Below are 22,261 nucleotides of genomic sequence, written 5' to 3'. Positions count from 1 at the left end.
ACAAAGTTGGAAGATTCTGAATTCAGATATGTCAGAAAAAAGGCATCTTTTATTCATAACAAAGTTTATCTCTCATAAGTAGACATTACCCTGTAGTTGCTAAAAGGAATTAAATGAATAAAACCCAGCAATTTTTCAATTTTGAAGATTTCACAATGATCTAATACCTTACATATTAGAAATGTCATGCTGTTTGATATTTTTGCAGTATGTGCAAGTGTAATTATTTTCATATGTTAATACAGACCAGTTTTATAGTGTAAAAAAATATATATAATGTACATGTAATGTTGTATGCTTTGTTAAGGACTATAACTGTGTCCATGACATTGAAAAATGATGCTGATATCATTCTTTAACCTTTTCAAATCAACTTACCTGGTTCTAAGAAAGAAAAAGTAAATAAAAGAAAAAATATAAATATTTATATTTTTACTAGTATGAGTTCATAATATGTTACTTGAAACTATAAATGTAATCATTATTGTTATTGAAAAATATTACATAAGTTATTGTGTACATCAAAATTATTTCTTCATCGGTCAGCAAAACAATGATTTTTTTTTATAATGAAAATACACACACACACACACACACACACACACACACACACACACACACACACACACACACACACACACACACACACACACACACACACACACACACACACACACACACACACACACACACACACACAGAGAGAGAGAGAGAGAGAGAGAGAGAGAGAGAGAGAGAGAGAGAGAGAGAGAGAGAGAGAGAGAGAGAGAGAGAGAGAGAGAGAGTGAGAGAGAGAGTGAGAGAGAGAGAGAGAGATAATAAATTATGAAATTGCTAAAAATTAAAGTTATTTATGCAGGTCTTTTCTTAAAAAACCATTACTTAGCACTTTTGATGGCTAGTCTTCATCATCATCATCAAAGCTTTTTATTATTATGAGCTAAAATGTATTAAATAAGAGTTAAAAGTTATTGTAATATTTTAACCGTGTTCTTATTTCATCTTTCAAAATATTAAAAACTTTTTATACATTTATTTTTGCTGAAAGATGATGACAGTTAAAATATAATTTCAACAGTTATTTATGTATTTTAATTTTGAAAAAAATTGCTCTGATGATTATGAAATTATTTTGTGTTAGAAGAAATTGCATAAGGGATAAATTATTTTTAATTATTCATAATTCAGTATAATAATGCAGTTAATAATATTTTTAAAAAACAATTCATACTTTAAATGAAAACAAATAATAAATAAATACACATTTTTAATGCACACACGTATCTGCGCACATATTGTCTCGCCTGAGATGTACTTTAGAGGAAAACCGTGAAAAACCCATGAACTTTTGACAAATTATCTTTTAATCACGAGTTCATTAAAACTTCACCGGCAGGAGTCCGCAGACGGCGAACCCTTTATTTTCCTTTTTTGTTTAACCTCCGCGACCACCGTTAGGTATTGCTTCAGAAGATGAGATGAATGATTTGTAGTGTGTATGAAAATGCCATGCCTGACCGGGATTCGAACCCGGGATCTCCCGACGAAAGGGCGAGACGCTACCACTCGCGCCACGGAGGCCGGTGAAATCAACGAACTACGTTTACCGTTCTAAACATACCTAATCTAAAAGTGAAATGAAAATGGGAAAGAACATTAAAAAAAAGGCATGAAAACATTTTGTTTCAGTTCAGTTAGATTTGTAATAAAGAATACTTTCAAAAAATACCTCGAATTTTGTTAAGACAACGTTTTTTTCCCCATTTGATGAACCGCGGGACTAGAATATGTAATTTTATTCATTTTTTTATGTGACTACGAATCGCGCCGCTAGATAGTAGTACTTGATGGTATTAGGTAAAACAAAAACTTGATAATGTACTTGAAATAATAAAATTTAAAAGAAATGTACTACAGCTTGTTTTAATGTTCTTATGTAAATGATAGTACTGAAGATGAAACAATTTTTTTAATTACAATCACTTCTTTAAAAAAAAATTAAAGTATTAGTTTCAAGAGATTATACTACGTAGTTTTATTAAAATAGGAATAAATAAAATAAAAATAAATTCGATTTTACCAATCGAATTTAATGATAAAATCGAGAATTACTCTTACAAATTAATAAATGCAATAGTACATCTCGGATCTTCGATTCGTGAAGGTCTTTATACTACATTTATTAAAAAAGTCCCTTTCGGCGTGCCGGAAGGCGGAGGTAGATTTCACAGGTGCGTAGTAGGGAATGAAAAAGATTTCCACCTTAAAATTAAGCATATAAATAAAGCATAAATTAATGTACCTTGTTTTTTTAAAGAAACAATGCATTTTAAACTATTTTTTTCAGCAGGAGAAATATTTATTTGCTTTAAATATTGTAAAACTAAATAATAAAAATTCATCCGTTATCTATAAAAATCAAAAATATAACTTGAGCACTTTCAGTTTTTACATCACCAGGAGTATGAAAAAATACTTAAAATCGTATATATTTTGTCACTGTCCAAAGTTTTATTTATTAGTTTTATTATCTCCTGACGATGGATTAAAGCTGAAAGTGATTGAATTATACCTATGGTTTTTGGTTGAAAGGGTTGATCTTTTATATTATTATTTTAACCAAATGATTATGTAAATATAAATGGTTGTCTTTTGATTTTTTTTTTTTAATTGTATTATCAGAGGAAAAAAATATTGTTTCACCAAGAGGGAGATTCAATTTTAAAATGTTTATAATATTTTTTTTTTTAATTTTTAATTATTTTAATATTTTTTAAAAATATTATTTTATTTTTTGTTGGCCTTTGGTCGCGTGATTCTGATTAACGGGATTTGACTTTATTACCATTGCTTGAGATAAAATGCAAAGATTACGGTACATAATAAAATATTAGATTCAGAATAGCAGAGCAAACCGGATTAAGTGACCTTCAAGTGAAGTGTAAAATGGAGGACGTTCATTTATTTTTTATTATGTTTCTTATAACTTGGTCACTGCGTGGGGTAATGACCACCAAATAAATGTTTATTTTATGCTGCAATAACTTTCTAATTAAATGACCTTTATTTTGTTATTCGTTACGATATCTGCAGCAGTGTTGACTTACAATCGTTATAAGTCGGCATATTATACCGGACCGTATTCTTTTATGCGAGGCGATGACTGATGACACATGACACGGCTAACGTTACTAATTTTTTTTTGTAGTAGTCAATCCATTTTTATAATACGCCGCCGCCTACCAACCTGTCTGTCGCTGCTTAAAAGTAAATTATCTTATTTAAAAATTAAGATATGTCGTCGTAGCCTGAATATAAAAAATGTAAACAATGGTAAATAAATTTTATAGTTATGTATTCTAATAAAAGAACCTTCGAGGTAAATCATACTTTATGGGTATTTAACCTTATAATAATTTGTTATATATATATATATATATATATATATATATATATAGAACATTAAATAAAATAGTGAACATGACTTAAATAAAAATTTCTTTATTAATTTATTCTTAAAATATGTAAAATTAGATTTATTTTATTAATATAATTTTTCTTTTCTCTTTAGTGTATATATAAAACACCTAATATATATATACATATAAATACAAAATATTTCTAAAATGGTGGGCTGGCTATACTTTAAGCGGATTCTACTCGTAAAACTAAACAAAAAAATTCTTAGGAAAAATGGCGATTTCGTTCTCTCCTTGTCCGCCATTTTTTTATTTTTATATAAAAATTTAATTCGTACGGTTGTGGAGGGACTATCAGCGACGGTCACCCACCGGGTTGGTATAGTGGTTAACGCGTCTTCCCAAATCAGCTGATTTGGAAGTCGAGAGTTCCAGCGTTCAAGTCCTAGTAAAGCCAGTTATCTTTACACGGATTTGAATACTAGATCGTGGATACCGGTGTTCCTTGGTGGTTGGGTTTCAATTAACCACACGTTTCAGGAATGGTCGAACTGAGAATGTACAAGACTACACTTCATTTACACTCATACATATCATCCTCATTCATCCTCTAAAGTATTATCTAAACGGTAGTTACTGGAGGCTAAATAGGAAAAAGAAAGAAAAGAAAGCAGTGATGGTCGGCACTGACTAAATTAATGTAATTTCACAACTTAGATTAAGTTTCGCTTGTATGATCGACAGGATGGTGAAGCCGCGGGGCTTAATGCACCAGGTACCAAGTAAACCATACAATCGAGTTCGAGACCCAGCGAGGCCGAGTACTTTTTTACATTTTAAATGTTATTAATTTATTTAATTCTATCGTTTATCTATGATGTTACAACATAGCAATAATTTATAAAATTTTTTGGGGTGGGGTTGCGATTTTGCCAAAATATTCTTTTTGTTGTAAATACTGTTGTTTTTTATTTGTTAACAAATGTGCCTAAGAAAAATATCACCTTAATTAGGCGAAATATCCAGATATTGAGGGTAACCTTGCTGTACAGCCTCACCCCCGTGACCTTTTAAGTTGAAAATTTAATGGCATCAATGCCTCGTATATATACATAATCTGACCAAGTTTGATCAAAATCGGTCCCGTAGTTCTGGAGATATAAGGTGATTTAGGGTGCGACAGCTAACACCGAACAACTGCACCTACATACAACAATAACATCCGGAATATTTATATTCGGTTTTTTGGGTTTCTTAGGTGTCAAAACATCAAGATCCGGTGAAAAATGCCCAAATTAAAATATACCCAAATTGAAGGGAATAGCACTGCTAAAGCGCTATCTAAACGGGAAAGTAAAAATACGGATCGAATCGAGAATCTCCTTTTTCGAAGTCAGTTTAGAATTATCTCGAGTACCTTACCTTGTTTAATTATTCTATCTCTAATTGAAATTACCTGTTAAAACTTTCTCGCTATCAATCTGCCGATTTATTTTATCTTTTCTAATCATTTTTATAGTTGTAAATCATGTAAAAACATTTGACAATGCAAGAGTGTATCAGTCAGATTAGTTTGCCTAATGTTAATGCCGTTCATTCATTACACATTCCACTCCTATATTACAAAATAACGATGGTGTAATTCAGGATTTACAAATATTATCTACGTAAATTATATTTTAATTCCTGATTTTGAGGCAACGTTAGTAAATTGGTCAGTTAACGAATTAAGAAAAGGCAAGTCTCATAATTTTAAAACATATTATCTAAGTTGAATGAGAAAGCTTCGGCTTTAAGATAAAATAATTTCAAAAGAAATTATTAGCCTCAGGCAAACGTTAAATTAATTTGGCTCCAACATAAACCTATTAATATATCTATTTATATAGTTACAATTTAATTAACTGGTTTTTTAAAAAAAACTAACTAGCTTTATAATAGTTTATAAAAATAATACTGGTTTAAATTTCTACCTATAATTATTATAAATTTCGTTTTATAACTGACATCATAATGTAATAGAAATAATTGTTGGTTTACCGAGTAACTCTTTTCTGTGCAATTATTCGAACAAGGAAACTATAAAACAATTTCAACGTTGTAATTTGACGCAGTCTCGCAATTTGTTAAAAGTGTTTTTGTAAACCGGGGAAACAGTTACGTTTAAATTGGATTAAAAAAAAGGTTTCCCCATTTTTGTTTTTTTTTTTGTTTTTTTTTAGGTAGATTTCATAAGAAAGCTACTTCATAAGAAAGAAATTGTAATGGGTACCATGATTCGACTTCCGGAAAATTTCGACATATCTTAGCGTTTCACATCCCCCAGATTCCAAAACTACCGTCAGTTCAAAAGTTTATATGTATATTTATGTATTATTTTTCTAAAATCGATCATTTTGGGAATCATTTTGCAACATTTCCAACATTTTGCAACGTACAACTTTAATTTTAATGTGTAATTTGCGAGGTAAGATTTGAAAAATTATAGAGCAACTTATGATGCGAGGTACTCGCGAAAGCGCTCTTGCTTGGATTACGGAATAAGGTCATCCTATTTTATTTTATTTTATTAATTCTGTACTCGGATTAATATAATATTTATATATATTTCAGTTTCTTGTGGACACGATAACTGTCGGAATTTTGCGCCAATTACTTTCAAATTGATACATAAAATATAACGACCCAAAATCTCGGTCGAGTTCGTTAATAGTCAAATCAGACCATAGGGGTGGAAATGGCGGAGGGATTTTTCGAAAAAACAAAATATCGCTATAATTTTCTTATTAAGTAACATATCGAATTCGTTTAAAATTTCTATTATTCTTTGGATATAAAACGTATATAAGTAAAGATTTTTGATATCACCAACCACTGGCCCAGGGATGGAAAAAATGGGGTTTCGAAGACAAAAAAATCATACCTCCCTTAATAGGCACAGTATGGAATCGGTTTAAAGTGGTCGTTAGTCTCTAAACATTACCTAAAACTTTTGTCTGAAACAATTTTTGATATTACCAACCCTTAAGGTAAGGGATGACCAAAATGTTGTTGGAATTGTAAGAAGATGGGACTTGTTTTATGCTAAACATATGAAACTTTTTTCCCATGCAACCATTGTCGTATTGAGTAAATTTGAAGTTTTTCTTAACTTTAAGGTGAAAATCTTGTTTATCTCCTACTTAGTACCGGTGAAATTTACCTCCGCCTTCCGGCGTACCGAAAGGGATTTTTTTTTTGTTACTTTCCGCTTTTGTAGTTTACTAAAAAGCCCGCTGCTAAAATTTCATATATTTATGTTTTATTATACATGATTTTGTTAAATGTTTTTGCCAATTGTTAATTAAATAAAGTTCATAAATTTAGCCTAATAACAACAAATTTTTTTAGAACGAAAAGCTTCAAAATCCTGAATATTTTTAGCTGTTTCTTGAGCTGAGATTTTTTAACACAGCTCCAACCCCAATGTTTTCCTTTTCTATCCCCAAAACACAAATATAATTTTAGATAAATCGTTCGTATCAAGAAGTACAAATCGTTCAAACGAATGAATTGTTTGTGCGCTGCGCGCAGCCGCCCGGCGCACCAACCATTGGTTGGCTCTGCGCCAATAATAGCTAAATAAAAATGTGAGCACATAAAACAAACAAACAATCAACCAAACCTACGCATCATCTTTTTTTTATGGAGAGTGAAAACAACGGTCGCCAATCGGTGGTCCGCAGAAAAATCTGGACATTATTTGCATTTTTTATATTTTATTAATAATACAACAAAAATAATATTGTAAGAACTTCTTATGTTCTGAATGACAATGTAAAAAAAAAAATTAATACATTTTCATTTGAAAATTACAAAGTTACAGTCGCGTTAAAAAATTACATTTTTAACATATTCTAAAGACAATACTGGGCTTCTGTATTGTTTTGACCGTTACAGCAGTCACCCGCTTCGCAAATATCTATTCTCTTTGAAAAACGCGGTTGGCTTATGTTTGATGAAATTGCTTCGGAAGTGTGTATTAGTAATGGAAGTGCCCATTCTATTTTCACAAGAACTTCGGGTTCCGCAAAATGTGTGCTAGATGGGTTCCAAATCTTTGGACATAAATTCTGAAATAGGTCCGGCAGGAAATTTTCCAAAGAGAATCGATTTCGACGAGAGGGAAGATAGTTTTTTGCTATAAATAATCACATGTGATTAGACTTGGGTTAATCGCTACATTCTTGAGTCGATAGCGGGAAATATGGAACGATGTAAGAGTGAATAGCCTTGTCCTGTAAAGGCGAAAATGTTTGCGTTAGCCTGAAAGGAACTCGAAATTTTCTTTTCGGATTAGAAAGGCGTATTGTTCGTCGATTTTCTCCACAAACGTCGCACTTTGAGCGCTGCGCACTGTTGTCAGCTATTGGACATTCTAAACCCGTAGGGGAAGACACCCGCCTTGTGACGCTTCCGGTCGCCATCCCCACCCTCGTTCAGAGCCCTGATGGGCTTTAACGGGAGTCGTCTTTCACCCTGTAACTTTTTACATCTCATAGTAATAGCCCAGGACTCGTTGGGATGCCGCCGATGTAAATGCCTCGGTAGACATTTACATCAGTGATTTATAACTCAGCTTTTGCCTTCGCTGCAGGCCTCATCCGGACATCTTGAATGTCCTATTCAGGTTGGATAATTGGATTGCTTGGCATTTCTCCCGCCACCACCCCATTCGGTCGCCCTGAAGCGTACGACCAAATGTCTGTGCCACAAACGGCTACTGAGCCTCGGCTACTAAGTTTAGAGACCAGTATCCTAAATAGCTCCTAGAGCTTACCTAACAGAGTGAGCGGACTAAGCGCGGTGCCATACACCACCGGCTTACGTGTCGCAACCGCTCACTTGTCATATATTTACTTAAATGGGTAGGCGCAACCCGTCAACTACTAAAAATATATATGACATCCATAATAAAATTTATTTCGTCTAGGCAAAAATTCGCTGCCACGCTTAGGTCGCTGAATGACAGCAAGTACCTGCCCACCATATTAAAGCGCTTGGAGCCTTAATTGGCTAGTGGTCAGCCATGTATATCGTTAGATTAGCTTCCCACAGCAGTGTGGTAGGAGTCTTTTCCCTTAGGTAAACCGCATCCCAAATACCTTGGCGTCCCGACCTCTTTGCAATTTCCACATGGCTGCCCGAACTTTCGGGCACTAAATCCGTTGGGAGAGCCTTTCCCAATACAGTGGTAACCTCGTAGGAGGTTGTATTAAAAACACCAGTGTATACAATTAAGGATCTGGGCTGGACATTCCTTAAATTTTGAAGAAGCGTTCTATTCATATCCAATCTATGCGCGTAAAGGGTCATGCTTTCAAAGAAACCTCGGTACACCATGTACATTTGACGGCCCGACAACCCATAGCCTTTCCGAGCAATCCTCCTAAGTTTGTGCATCACCGAGACGGCGTCCGCCACTACTTGCTTAATGTCGTTGTTAAATTTGTTAAATAGCAACTTTTGATCAAACAAAATACCTAGGTACTTATGAAACTCTTGGACAAAGTGAAAGCCGCCTTCAGGATCGTAAGGCGCCATCAGCCAATCAGAGATGTGATTCTCTTTCATGACAACGCCAGCCTCAAACAGCCGTTAGTATTCGGGATAAAATGAAGGAACTTTACTGGGAAAACCTTTTTCCCAAGAGTGTGTGTGTGAGTGCACGGCGTGCTTGTGTAAAGGAAGATGTTTTAGAAGTTATTTTTTTAAGAAATCCAAATAATTACAGTTATGAGAGATTGTTACCCCGGCACCATTGCAATTTTCTGGTCGTATTATAACATCAACACCGCAATCAATTTGATGTTATTGGGTTTATATTTACTTTTTATAGTTAACATTAGTTATATTTCTATAATTAACTGCCTTAAGATTACTTCCATTTAGAGGAATACCATCTAAAGTAAAAATTATAAGATTATGTATTAATGAATATTTATGTGTATTACTACGCATTAAATAATGAAATATGTCCTCGCGTAAACTAATACATTTAATCTTAGTTTTAAAATTTAGCTTTTAATTTTAATATGATGTATTTAAAATTATTTATTTTATTCTATGTTATAGGAATTCATCCAGAAATTAACTTCATCAAAATATAGACAACTTAGGTTGGCTAATACAGAAAATGAATCGGTTGAATCCGAACTTCTTAGACCATTAATTGCTAAAACTTCTTGCTTAGTTCAATCAAAAGACTGCATTAATGATGCCGTTGCTCTTTTTAATAAATGGTCGAGAAATCAGAAATTAGATTCCGAAAATAAGTAAGTATCTACATATAAATAAATAAAATATTACTAATTAGACAAAATTATACAAATAAATATCTAACGAGGGATTGAAAATACTATTTTGTAACTAAATGTTGTTTTTTAAAAAATATATCAAATTATTGTGAGGGTTTTTCTAGTTGCAAAGATTCTTCAATACATATATAAAAAAATAAGCAGTAGTCTACCGAGTGTGGAAATGAGGTAATTAAAAAATATCATAATTAATTTTTTTTTTTAATTTTTGCTTTCGATACGTGAGTTATCATTCGGTGCTATTAAATAAAGTAAAGAGTATTCGGAGCACGGTTATACAGAAAAGAGGCCATTCTATCCGTTACATAATTTTAAAAGGCAGACTAAATAATGAGCATGGATCAGCATAACATTTGCTGAGCTCATGAAAATATTTAAACATTTGATAATGTAAAATGGAATTCAAAATAAATTACGATTTAAGATATCAGTAAAATAGACTTATTTATAAATTATATACAAGGTTCAGGTATTAATTATATGAATAAAACTTGAAGAACGAAGATCTTTGATTCAGAAAGGTATGAAGTGAAGTAGGTAGAATGTGTTCTGTTACGGTTGTTTTTCAACTAGTATATAAGAGGCAATACGGGAATTAAAAGAAAGGTTTTGAGAGAGAAGTATCTGAAGAGATGAAATAAAAATGATAAGATTCTTTTAACATTTCTTTAACTGTTTATTAAATAGCATTATTTTGATCGAAATTAAAAATGATTCAGAGGAAGTTGTAAATGGCTGTAGCATTATTGCTTAGAGAGTAATTCAATTTGAAAATAAACAAAACTTAAATAAAATTAATAAATTTTTTTCGTAAAGAAGAATAATGAGAGGAATTAAATATTAATATAAGGAAACACGATATATATTGAAAGCGGGAATATATTTTACTCGGTTGTTATTAGATAGGATAAACGAAGAAATGCAGCTACAAAAAGAAAACTGGTAAGAAACGGAGAGCTTTCATAAAATTAATAAATGTGCCCGCATTGAATGTTAAATAACCTAAAAATTAAAAATAAATTAAAAAAAAAATTATGTGGGTGTAGCATTTTATCTTGGTGAACAGGGTCAGTAGGAAAAACGGAAGGAAAAGGTGACATAATGTAACAGAAAGACGTTGATAACTAAGTGGATCATTAAAAGAGAATTGAAGAGGACTTAGGACAAATAGCAGAGGAGAAAATTTTGTGGCAGAGTTATATAGCAGACCGACTAGGGTGGTAAATCATGTAGCCAGATTTAGTAAATTAAAAAAAAAGAAGAGTTATGGGTAGAGGATAAAAACTGTTGGAAAAGACCGTAATTAAAATTCGTAAAATACAGTGTGTCCCACGAAGAGGTATACGTTTTTGATTTAGTATCACTCTCCCTTTCCCGCACATACTCTACTGAAACTTTACAGCCCTTTTAACGAAGGTTCTAAAAATGTACTGTGAAATTTTCAGCCTTCTAGGATTAATAGAAACAAAATGGCGGCTTTCAAATAAAAACATCAATTTCAGTGAACCACATTTTTTATTCGTTACAAAATAGCTGGTAAAAATGATTAAAAACAGATGATGTATTGTTAAACAGCTGTTAAAATTGAATAAAACAAGTTAATAATTAGTAACCGTGACAAATTACGTAACTGTTTTTAATTATTCTAGTTCTAATTATCATCTATTTTTAATAATTTTTACTAGCTATTTGGTAATGAATAAAAAATGTAGTTTATCTGAAATCGATTATTTTATTTGAAAGCCGCCATTTTGTTTCTATTAATCCTAGAAGGCTGAAATTTTCTCAGAACATTTTTAGAACCTTTCGGCGGACACTCCGTATATAATTGAAGATGTACGCTATCGCAAAAATATTGAGGTAAAAAATTAGTGAAGAATAGAGAATAGCATCAAACTAATGAACCGACTGGTAACTTAAAAATTGAAAATAATTCAAATTATTGATAAATTGTTTGAGAAGGATACAGTTATATAACTGTTTATCGGTGATGATACGACCCAAACCTTTCGATAAATTATTAATTAACTAGCGGACCCGGCAATGCTTCCCTATTGGTGGACTTAAGTTATATATATATATATATATATATATATATATATAGGATAAATGAACACAACTGAAACTTTGATAAAACATTAAGAAAATTAACATTACGAAACTTCACAAAAAAACCTTTCCCTTTTACCTTTTCTCCTTTTTTCGTTTCCCGTTTTCCTTTCCCGTTTCCCCTTTTCCTTTTCCTCCTATCGTTTCCCCCTTTCCATTTTTATTTTACAGTTTTCCCGTTCCTAATTCATCTCTCCTCTCCATTTCCCTTTCCTTCCCCCATTTATATTTTCCTTATTTCCCCTTCATCTTCCCCATTTACCCTTTTATTTCTTCACCTTTCTCTTTCCATTTCCTTTTCCCGTTTCCCCCTTTTTTCTTTTTTCCATTTTTTCCTTTTTCCCTTTTCCTTTTTTGATTTTTCCCTTTTCCGATTTTCCCTTTTCTGATTTTTTCCTTTTTCCCCCGCGCGTAAATCGGTCCAGCAGTTTTTCTAGTCTATAGCGGACATATATATCGGAAACATTGAAATGGAATCGTAAAATATTTAGTACAGCGTGTGTTGCTTTTACGTCGAACAGATAGCGCTGTTTTAAAAAAAAAGCATGTTTTTACCTGTCACAGGTGTGGCATGGTAGGCATATAAATAATAGATATATAAAAACATGCGTGTATTCGAATGCAATGTTGTGTCAACATTTTAAAGCAATCGGTGAAGAACTTTCGGAGATTTAAGATTTTGAACAAACGAATATTTACATTTTTATTTATATAGATAAACAAAAATAATTAAATTAAAAATATAATATACAGGGGATAGGGTATGAGTTTTCATTTCAAATTAAAGAAAATTACAAAAAAAATATATTTTTTAATCGCATAATTTTAGAATCTGTTTAAATAAAAATTTATTTTTTAGAACTTTAAGAAATATTAAAAATCTCTAATGTATTTAATATTTCTTAAAGTTTTAAAAAATAAGTATTTAAACCGATTCTAAAAATATGCGACTAAAAAATATTTTTTTTTGTAATTCTTCTTTAATTTTTGTTGGACAGTTTGAAATGAAACTTAAGATTGTTCGAATCCCAGTCAGGGATGGCATTTTCACACAGGCTACAAATCATTCATCTCATCCTCTAAAGCAATACATAACGATGGTCCCGGAGGTTAAAAAAAAAGATCGTTTTGGTAAAAATGTGCACAAAACCTAAGCGACTCATCTAGGAAAACCGAAGACTTGAATATACGAGCTTAAATAGGAATTTTTCTATTGGAAATATGGATTAAATAAAAATAAGGTTTTTCTATTATAAGCCGGCAAATCTTAGTTTCACCTGTCGAGTACCAAAAGTTACGATTTATTTGTTGATAATTATGGTTTTATTACTAGTATTATTTGCTATAGACAACTAAAAATATTGTAAAAAATGGTTCGAATAATTAAAATGTTGTGTATCAATACAATTTGAAAAACTGAAGAATTAGTGAATTTAAAAAAAAAATACTCGTTTTATTATGTCTAGTAGTTTCTGAGACACGATTTTTTTTTAATTGCTGCTATCTTTTTCGATGTGTCTGTATTATAGGATACCGACCGATATAAATAATTGAAGGTTATTATATGCCATCAAGTATCTCAGACGATTTGAATAAATTTAAAATAATGGTGTTTTGTTAAAGTGGAAATGCTGATAAAAATGGATGGTTCAAAAAATAACGAATAGAATTTTTTTAAATTTATAAATATCTTGCATTAAAGTCCTTTCTTATCTTAATTTAACGTGAAAACTTCAAATTATAATGATTAAAACAATTAAAAAACTAATTTTAGATTGAATTCGTTGAATAAGATCATCGAAAATTAGGAATTTTTAAGAGTATGTTTCTCGGGACATAAATAATTTTGTAATTTATGATACCCAAAAATATTACTGCAAAATGTTTACTGAAAATATTTTAAAAATTAAAAAAAAAAATAAATAGATCATGGATTACACTGTTTACTTGTAAACCAGTTTGGTTCTAATTTCCTTGCATATTTCGAAGCTGTATTATATGAAAATGCTTTGCATGATTACAAATACCGAAAAGCTTTTGCGTATGAATAATATAAAGAAAGATTTTTTTATAAAAAATCTGGATAAATTTTTGTAGTGATTGCAATCTATCTGATCTTTATTTTTCGGCTGATAACATAAGTATTAATTATATTTTGGGTAATGTTACAGAAAATTAAAACTGAAGTATGAACTATATTCTGGAAATAAGAGACGTCATTAAATTTTACAATTTATTAACGAGAATTTTTTTAATATTATAAACTGGGTTTTTCTTTATAACGAGAACCGAATCAATCTATTTAAATAAATATTAATTTACATCATAAAAAAAAATTCTCTCAGTAATTTATGAATAGAAGAAGAAATCTACCATATCAAGGCGGCCTGCCCAAGAACTTATGAACTTTTGGAAAACATTTTCATCGCTGTAAAAGTGTTCGAATATATACGAGCAGATGTAGTTTGCTAGTAATTTTACTACGAATTATAAAAAAGGAATTAGTAGTTGAAAAGTGAAATAATTTTTTTATTTTATATTGGAAATAATTATTATGGAGACTATCCCGCAGATATATCTTATAAATATATTACAGGTTATTTCAAACAGTCTTATTAATAATACTTTAATTTACTTACCTATATAGTAGTTTACTTACTTATAAGTAGTTTTTAATTGTATATTTATTAAAAAACTGTTGAATAAATTTTAAATTTTTTAATTGGGCTTAAATTAAAAAGAAGGGTGAGAAGAAATTAAGTGTCAATTTTATTAGATTTTTTTTTTAACTTTATTATTTCATTGTTTGTGTAAACTGTAAGTTTCTGAGACAGTCAGAAGACAAAGAGTTAATATTAATTACGTTACACCTTTCCTGATGAATTTTAATCTTAATAAATTGCTGTATAATTAAGCTAAAAGTTTTATATTATTCCTCTTCACTTTTATACGAGTCTATAAAATTTTATTATACAGTAAAACCTCCCCAAAACGGAATTGGCAGGACCGGATAAGAATTCCGTTTTGAAGAGTTCCGTTTTGAATAAGGTTTCCGTCTTGCAGAGTTTTGAAAAATCGACCTATTTATCGTGAAGTCTTGTACTATGAATTATGCAAATGTAAAATGAAGTTTAGACAAGGATAAACATTTGGAATAATCCGGAAATTAAACTGGATATAGAGTATGTTAACCACTAATTTTCAAAAATTATTCACTTACACTAAAAGATGGTGTTTTATATTTTTACAAGTTAGTAATCTTTCATTTAAGTTATGTTTAATTAGAAGACATATACTTAACCTAAAAATGAAATAAAATCAGTATCTAAAATAATCAAGAACAGTTTTGTTTTAATAAGTTACCCTTGGAACTTCAAGTAAATAGAAAAAATTCACTTAGCCTAAAACACAACATGGTCTATCATTAATTCTAAAGTAAAATCAATTTCTAAAATAGTCAAGCACAGTTTTCTGTTTCAATAATTTATTCTTGGAACTTTCGTTATTTTACGGTATGCTTAGATTTTTTAGAAATTCTAGACACACTTGTTATACAAAAGTAACAATCGGTTACATGATCCTTTGGTTCATGCCAAACCATAGGTACACCAAATGGCAAAGCCATTTCAGCCATGATAAATTATGTTTATCAATGTTACTGATCAGTTAATAGGGAGTATCTTTTAACATCTTTTACCCATTTCACATGGGTTTACATACAGTTAGTTTGCTCTTAAATATCAGAACAATTAGTGCATACTATATAAGGAGCCCTCGTCTTATCCTGATCACCAATTTTAAACTGAAAGTACAAATGATATGCTTTTTTGATTGAAGGTGTAATTTTTTTTCTATTTGATTTTACAGTAAACTCACCACATATATAACAAAAGGCATCCACATCATTTACAAAATTTCAAGGCATTATGACACTGCACTGTTAACAAACTTAAGACAGAAATAAGACTGAACAAAATAAATTCATTCCTAAATCCAGTGCTTAATACAAACAACACAGCTCTGTTTTCAGCTACATGTTTTCACATGCACAGATATGATTAATCTTGTCCATGAAGGCTCACTCTTCAGTATTAGATATGATGACATGATATGTGACTATGATATGATTTAATTCTTTGTCTAGTATTGATTATTTATAACTTACAAATTATGTTAACGAAGTTAAACTATAAAAAACGAGCTAACAAAATACAAAATAGGAGCTTAAAGTGCTAACTATACGTTGAAAAATGAAAAAAATTCTTTCAAAAATTAAATTTTTCAAAAATGGGGGTGATAGAAAGATTCTGAGTTCATATTCGTTTTCAGCATCAAAAAACAGATTAAAAATCATGTATCGCATGTTAGGAAACAAAAATTATGTTTATCAGTGTTACTAATAAATTAATAGGGAATATTTTTTAACATCGTTTACCCATTTCACATGGGTTTACATACAGTTAGATTGAAAAATATTCAACTGATTGTACTAAGAATAATATTTCTTCTTTCTTTGAAGACTAATTTTAGTTATAATATGGAATGAAATTGTATATGTTAATAAAAAAGTAATTGGGAAATAAAATTAGATCACTCTTGATTCTTTTTACCTTTATTATGAAACGACCTAAGTTTTGAACTTGTTGGAAAAAATTTTTATTATTTAAGATATTGTTTGTATCTAATTAGAATAAGAATTTGCTATTAATTTAATATTTTCTTGAGAAAAAAAATGTTAAAAACCTATACCAACATTATATAAATAATAAATAATCAAGCGCTTTCGACAATTCAGCATCATCATGAAATATTAAAAAAATGAAATACCAATTTTATTTTTACAAGTAGTCGAGTTTTATTCTGTTTTCATTTGGTTATCACATTAATATATTTATATACTTTTAATTGTTTTCCTAATGATAGTGCATCATCGAAGGCTCTCAATATGTTTTAAGTGGGGGCCGGTTTAGATTCATTTATATGAAAATAATTATATTAAATATATGATAAAGTTGTTTATTTTCTAATATTTCAGGCAGTTTATAAATAGGATTCATCATATGCTAGAACAATGTCAGCTATGAAAATTGATAAAATCTTTTTTTCTTGCTTGCCAAATTGTATATATTCATTACATACTTGTAAACATATGGCAGTCATTGTTTAACTGTGTAATTCAGTAATTTCTTAGAAAAAAGGCGTTATTTTTTAGAATAATTGATCGACTCTGTTAAAGTGTACTAATGAACTATTTATTACACAGAAATGTGTATATAAATTCAAGGTATTCAACTTTTAGCAGTTGTTGCAAATGATGCCCTAATTACATTTCAGTTCAAGCAGTTTCAATCAAGTAGTTGAAATTGCATAATTACATTTTATGTAATTATCAAAATGTTTTATGATGTTAAGAAAGTTTTTGTTACCTTATCCAAGTCTGTTTCGCAGAATGTTTTTGATAATTTTGATCTTTAACGATCAAAGTGTGTGTAGATGTGTCCTACAGACAATTTGTTTTAAGTACAAAACAAAAAAGGTCTGTACTAGTAATAACAAGGAGTCATGTTGTCTAATCCTGAGCAAATGTATTTTTTTCCACCAAAAAATTTATTTGGCATGTTCAAAGCAGAGGCAGTAGTATGTCAGTTTCCTCATACATTAAGCATATTAATTGTCATAATCATTTTATAATTAGGCAGTGATAATTGATCTCTTGATGGATTCAACCTATAAAGTGATTTAAAAAAGCAGAAAAACAAGGGTTATTTTCCATCTTCAATATAATAGCATATTATATACTCTTGTTTTAATGTAGATGTAGAGAGACTCGATAACATTTCATTGGTATTCTCTATCTCATGTTTGGTAGTTGTGATTGTTTATATATCCACCAATGGTGGGATCACACTCTTCTGCTATGAAAAATACTAGATCTAAAATACCTATTTTATCCTTGAATCAAGCTCTTAAATGTATGGGAGTATTCAGATCTTAAATCACAGTCAACAGAAGTTAATCAGTGGAAAGTTAGCATTCTGGTATAGATAGAATTTCACGATTCTCCTCTCAATTATATGACCTAAAATAAAGAAAAAATTATTTTTCAATTAATTGGATCCACTTTTGTAATAAGATTAAGGACATTCATCCTTAAATAGTAATTTGTGATGATAGAACAGCAGCTCCGTCAATAAACTTCTGTACTTTCTGGCAATATGATTTACATCAGAACCTCACCTTCAGTTAGGCATCTGTTTTAACTCTATCATTTGAGTTTTAGAATGATGCTCCTGTTAGAGTTGAACATTAAATATTGTTAGGATTTAATTTTCCCTTGTGTTAAAGATTTTTCTACCGGTAAGCTAAACTTACACAAAGTAAAGCTAAATTTTTATATCTGAACTAAACCGAGGCCTCATGAGGATTATTACTCAAAAATGTACCTTAGAGGGGATATCAATTAACTGGCACTACTTCTGTTGTTAACGCTGCCCTCTGTTTGTCATGTTTCTTAACCAAAACTGAATCTATTTCATGAAATTTGTTATTCAGTACTTCAGTTGCATTTTTGATGGTACTTTTTTCATATTTATAAGGAAAATTTTATATAAATAGTCAATATAAGAATTATTTTTGGGATTTTATGACCAATCCTTAACAGTAATTAACAAAATTCAGGTATTGAGCAAGCTTTGTTTATCTCCACCTTTGCTACAGTCTTACAAATATATATAATCAATAGATCCATTATAAAAGAATCAGGAAATCACAGCTGAAATATCATTTATTGAATATATGTATAATCAGTCAAGTAGAATTATTTCAAAAGGTGGTGTTATGTTAAGATGATCAAATTTTTGAAAACATTTAATGAACTGGAAAATTAAATAAGTTACTTAATGGATCCAAATTCATTAAACTAAGAAAATAAAACTGATTTAACAAACTGAAATTTACTAACATAGATCATATTAGATAATTATTTATGATTATGCTGTCCAAATCCATTATGGCACTTGTAAAATATAAAAAATTTACAAAATCTCATTGGTTCTTTGATCGACAAATTATGGTTGGACTTATAATGTTGAAATTGTTGAATACTATCATGTTAGTAAATTTTTTAATTTTGGTCTAGTTTAGGGAGGAAAGTAATCTATCAGCCACATCATATCTTTTCATTTTATTTTTTTGTAAATATATGTATTTTGTATGTAAATGCCATAATATAGAATTAGTATTATTATCTAGAAATAATATTGTAGTCTTTTCTGTTTCTCCTACCAAACAAGATATATTGTTTCCCAACGCATACATATCATACATAAATCTGTTACTTTAGAATAATTATTGTTTTAATTGTTTTTATGAATACGATACAAATGGTGAATGATACTAGTAAGCTAGTTGCTTTCTCTTTAAGTTATAATGTTGAGGTATGCAACTATTCCTGTAGTAAACAAGCTTGGAATGACATCTAGACCTGAATATCACCAACATTTTAAAGGTTTGATATGTTGATATGCCACAACACACTTGGCACAATGATGATGCCAATTTGAAATCTCCTCTTTCCTCATTTTGCATGAAAAAAATTTTGTTATTCTGGTGCAGTTCTGTTGTATTCACGAGTAAGTAGTGCATCTTATTTCAAATGCTTTCTATCTTAAATTATTGTATTGATTAATTATATAATTTCACTGATTGAGTATAAATAGTGTTGATAATACATTGTTTAATGACAGAAAGCTAACATTAATTTATAGCTTTTCTCCTTCTACAAATGAGTCACTGATCAGAGTTGATTTCTATGGGAGTATTGATACACCAGTTCTTGTACAGAACAATGAATGTTGAATAGAATGAATGAGTGGCGACCTCTGTGGCAGAATGGTTTCGTCTCTGTCTTTTATCCAGAAGGTCCCGGGTTTGAATTCCGACCAGGTACGGCAATTTTCAAATGCTACAAAATTTCATACTATACTTCCATGTACAAGTTTTAAGCTATTGTGATGAATTATTCATCTGAAGAAAGAAATGTATTTACTGATAACAAATATGTGAGTGGGTTTAGCATGTTAAAATGCTAAAGAGTTTTCGTAAAGAAGGCAACAAGAAATTAATTCATTTCACAATGTCTTTTTTTGCTACTGATTCTGGCATGGCGTCTTGTTTTTCTTGAGAATGTCTTTAATTTTCGTGTTTGAGTTGTCACATATCTGGTCGCGTACTCTTGTAATTGGTTGTGATTATTAACAGAAAATAATTATAAATATTATTTTTACCAGGGTAACAGAAGAAATAAAGCCAATTGTTTATTGTACTATATCGGAGTATGGAGGAGTTAAAGGATGGTCGTTATTATGGAGTAAATTAAAATTAGCAAAAGATCACACCGAAAGGAGATATTTAATAGAAGGAATGGCTTGTTCCAAGAACACGCAACAACTAAATAGGTATTCAAAATTTAAAATAGTTTGTAAATGAATATCTTTATCTCTCTCTACTAATGTAGTTAATTTTCTAAGGTGAAATTTGAAAAATGATTGAATAGTAGACTCTATTGGAAAATGAAATGTAACTAATTAACAATACACTTTTGTATAAACTAAGGTAAACAAAGAAGGAAATTTTGATTTTTTAGGTTGGTTATATTATAATCATGTTTCCTTCCTTTCAACAATTCTGTGTAGGTTATGTTTATTGCTTACTAAGAGTGGGAGAGAGAGAGTATAAATGAACACAATTTAAAATTTGATAAAAAATTAAAAAACTGAACTTCACAAATTTTACCTTTCACTTATTCTCCTTCCCCTTTTCCCTTTCCAACTTCTCCCTTTCACCCTTCTCCCTAACCCTCTCCCAGTTTCATTTTTACCCTTTTCCGTTTCCCCCTTATTCCCTTCTGCCCGCGCGTAAATCGGTCCATTAGTTTTTTGGTCTTTAGGGGACACAAAAGAACACGCCCTTTATATATATATATATATGTATATATATAGCATAAAAAAGTCTGTTTGTATATTTGTTTGTTTGTTTCATAAATATCTCGACACCGGCCCCACCTAGCGGGTACAGTTTTTGCAAAAATATTTCTTTTCACGTAACTAATATTCATATTCTGAATATGAACCATATCGGTCCATAAATTTAATTTTTCTAAATATCTCAACACCAGCGCCATCTAGCGGATTCATTTTTTGCAGAGATAATTCTTTCCATGTAAGTAACATGTATTCTGAATATAAGGCAAATCGGACCATAAATACAATTTTTCGAAATATCTCGACGCCAGCGCCACCTAGCGGGTCCAAACTAATTTAGAAACCTTCCCTGGCATGCGTTCAACCATTCCCCAAAGTTTCATCGCTATCGGATGAACGGTTTAGGAAGGCATAAGACAAATACAGACAGACAAACATTCATTTTTATATATATAGATTTTAATACCTAATTACAAAAATTTACAGTGGGATTAATGCTAGTTATTATCGTTTAAGTGAACACAATTCGTAAGTATTTTTTAAGCAGTTTCTTAAATATAATAAAAATAAAATAGACATCCAATAAAATATAATCTTTTATTGAAAAATTATATTACAATGAGAAAACAATGGGCAACCAATACAAACATACAAATATTAAGTAGTTGAGAAGTAGAAAAAGGTTATGTTCTTTGTTTAATAGATAAGAATGCATCTAATATCGATAATTTTGTAGTCTATAAAATTAAACTTTTACGCTCGTAAATATTGATCAAAGTAAAATATGTTGGTTTTAGATAGCGCTATAATTCTAGAATAGAAAGTATTTTAATGGTATAATTTGGGCATAAGCGGTTTTCACTCAATCATTTTCGAAATTTTAACACCTAAGGAACCCAAAAAACCGGACGGAAATTTTCCGGATGTTTATGTACGTGTGTTCTGTATTAGGCTCTAAATCACCTTATTTGTCTAGAACTACTGGATCGATTTTTACTAAACTTGATCAGATTAATCCTATGTACAGAGCACTGACGATGTCATTAAATTTTCAACTTAAAAGGTCAAGGCAACTTAATAAGGCTGTAAACCAAGGTCATTTACAGTATCTCAAGATTTCCCTAAATTAAGGTTATATTTTTCGTAGGCAGATTTATTAATAATTAAAAATAACAATATCTGCAAAAAATAGTTTTGCAATTTCGCACTCCCACCACCACCCCAAAAAAACCTCTAAACTGCTACCATGTTAGTGACGTTACAGGTGAGCGGTACAATTAAATAATAAATAATATTTAAAGTGTAAAAAGTAACGCGGTCTGGCTGGCTCACGAACTCGATCGCCTGGTTGACTAGGTACCTGGTACGTTAAGCCTCGCGGCTACACTAGTCTGTC

General features: G+C 30.5%; 1 protein-coding gene across 1 annotated transcript in view; it reads left to right on the top strand.

The window, feature by feature from the left end:
* LOC142330727 (aminopeptidase Ey-like) overlaps window positions 1–22,261 on the top strand; it is a 122,318-nt gene that overhangs the window by 60,614 nt on the left and 39,443 nt on the right. The window contains exons 11-12 of the mRNA XM_075376173.1: window positions 9,534–9,733; window positions 20,173–20,340. Of these exons, the coding sequence (XP_075232288.1) occupies window positions 9,534–9,733; window positions 20,173–20,340 (368 nt within the window). The remainder of the gene's footprint in view (window positions 1–9,533; window positions 9,734–20,172; window positions 20,341–22,261) is intronic.

The sequence above is a fragment of the Lycorma delicatula genome, chromosome 9 (assembly GCF_047948215.1).
Source record: "Lycorma delicatula isolate Av1 chromosome 9, ASM4794821v1, whole genome shotgun sequence".
NCBI classification, from domain to species: Eukaryota; Metazoa; Arthropoda; class Insecta; order Hemiptera; family Fulgoridae; genus Lycorma; species Lycorma delicatula.
The sequence above is the reverse complement of the archived record's forward strand: the minus strand, read 5'-3'. Positions and strand labels throughout refer to the sequence as shown.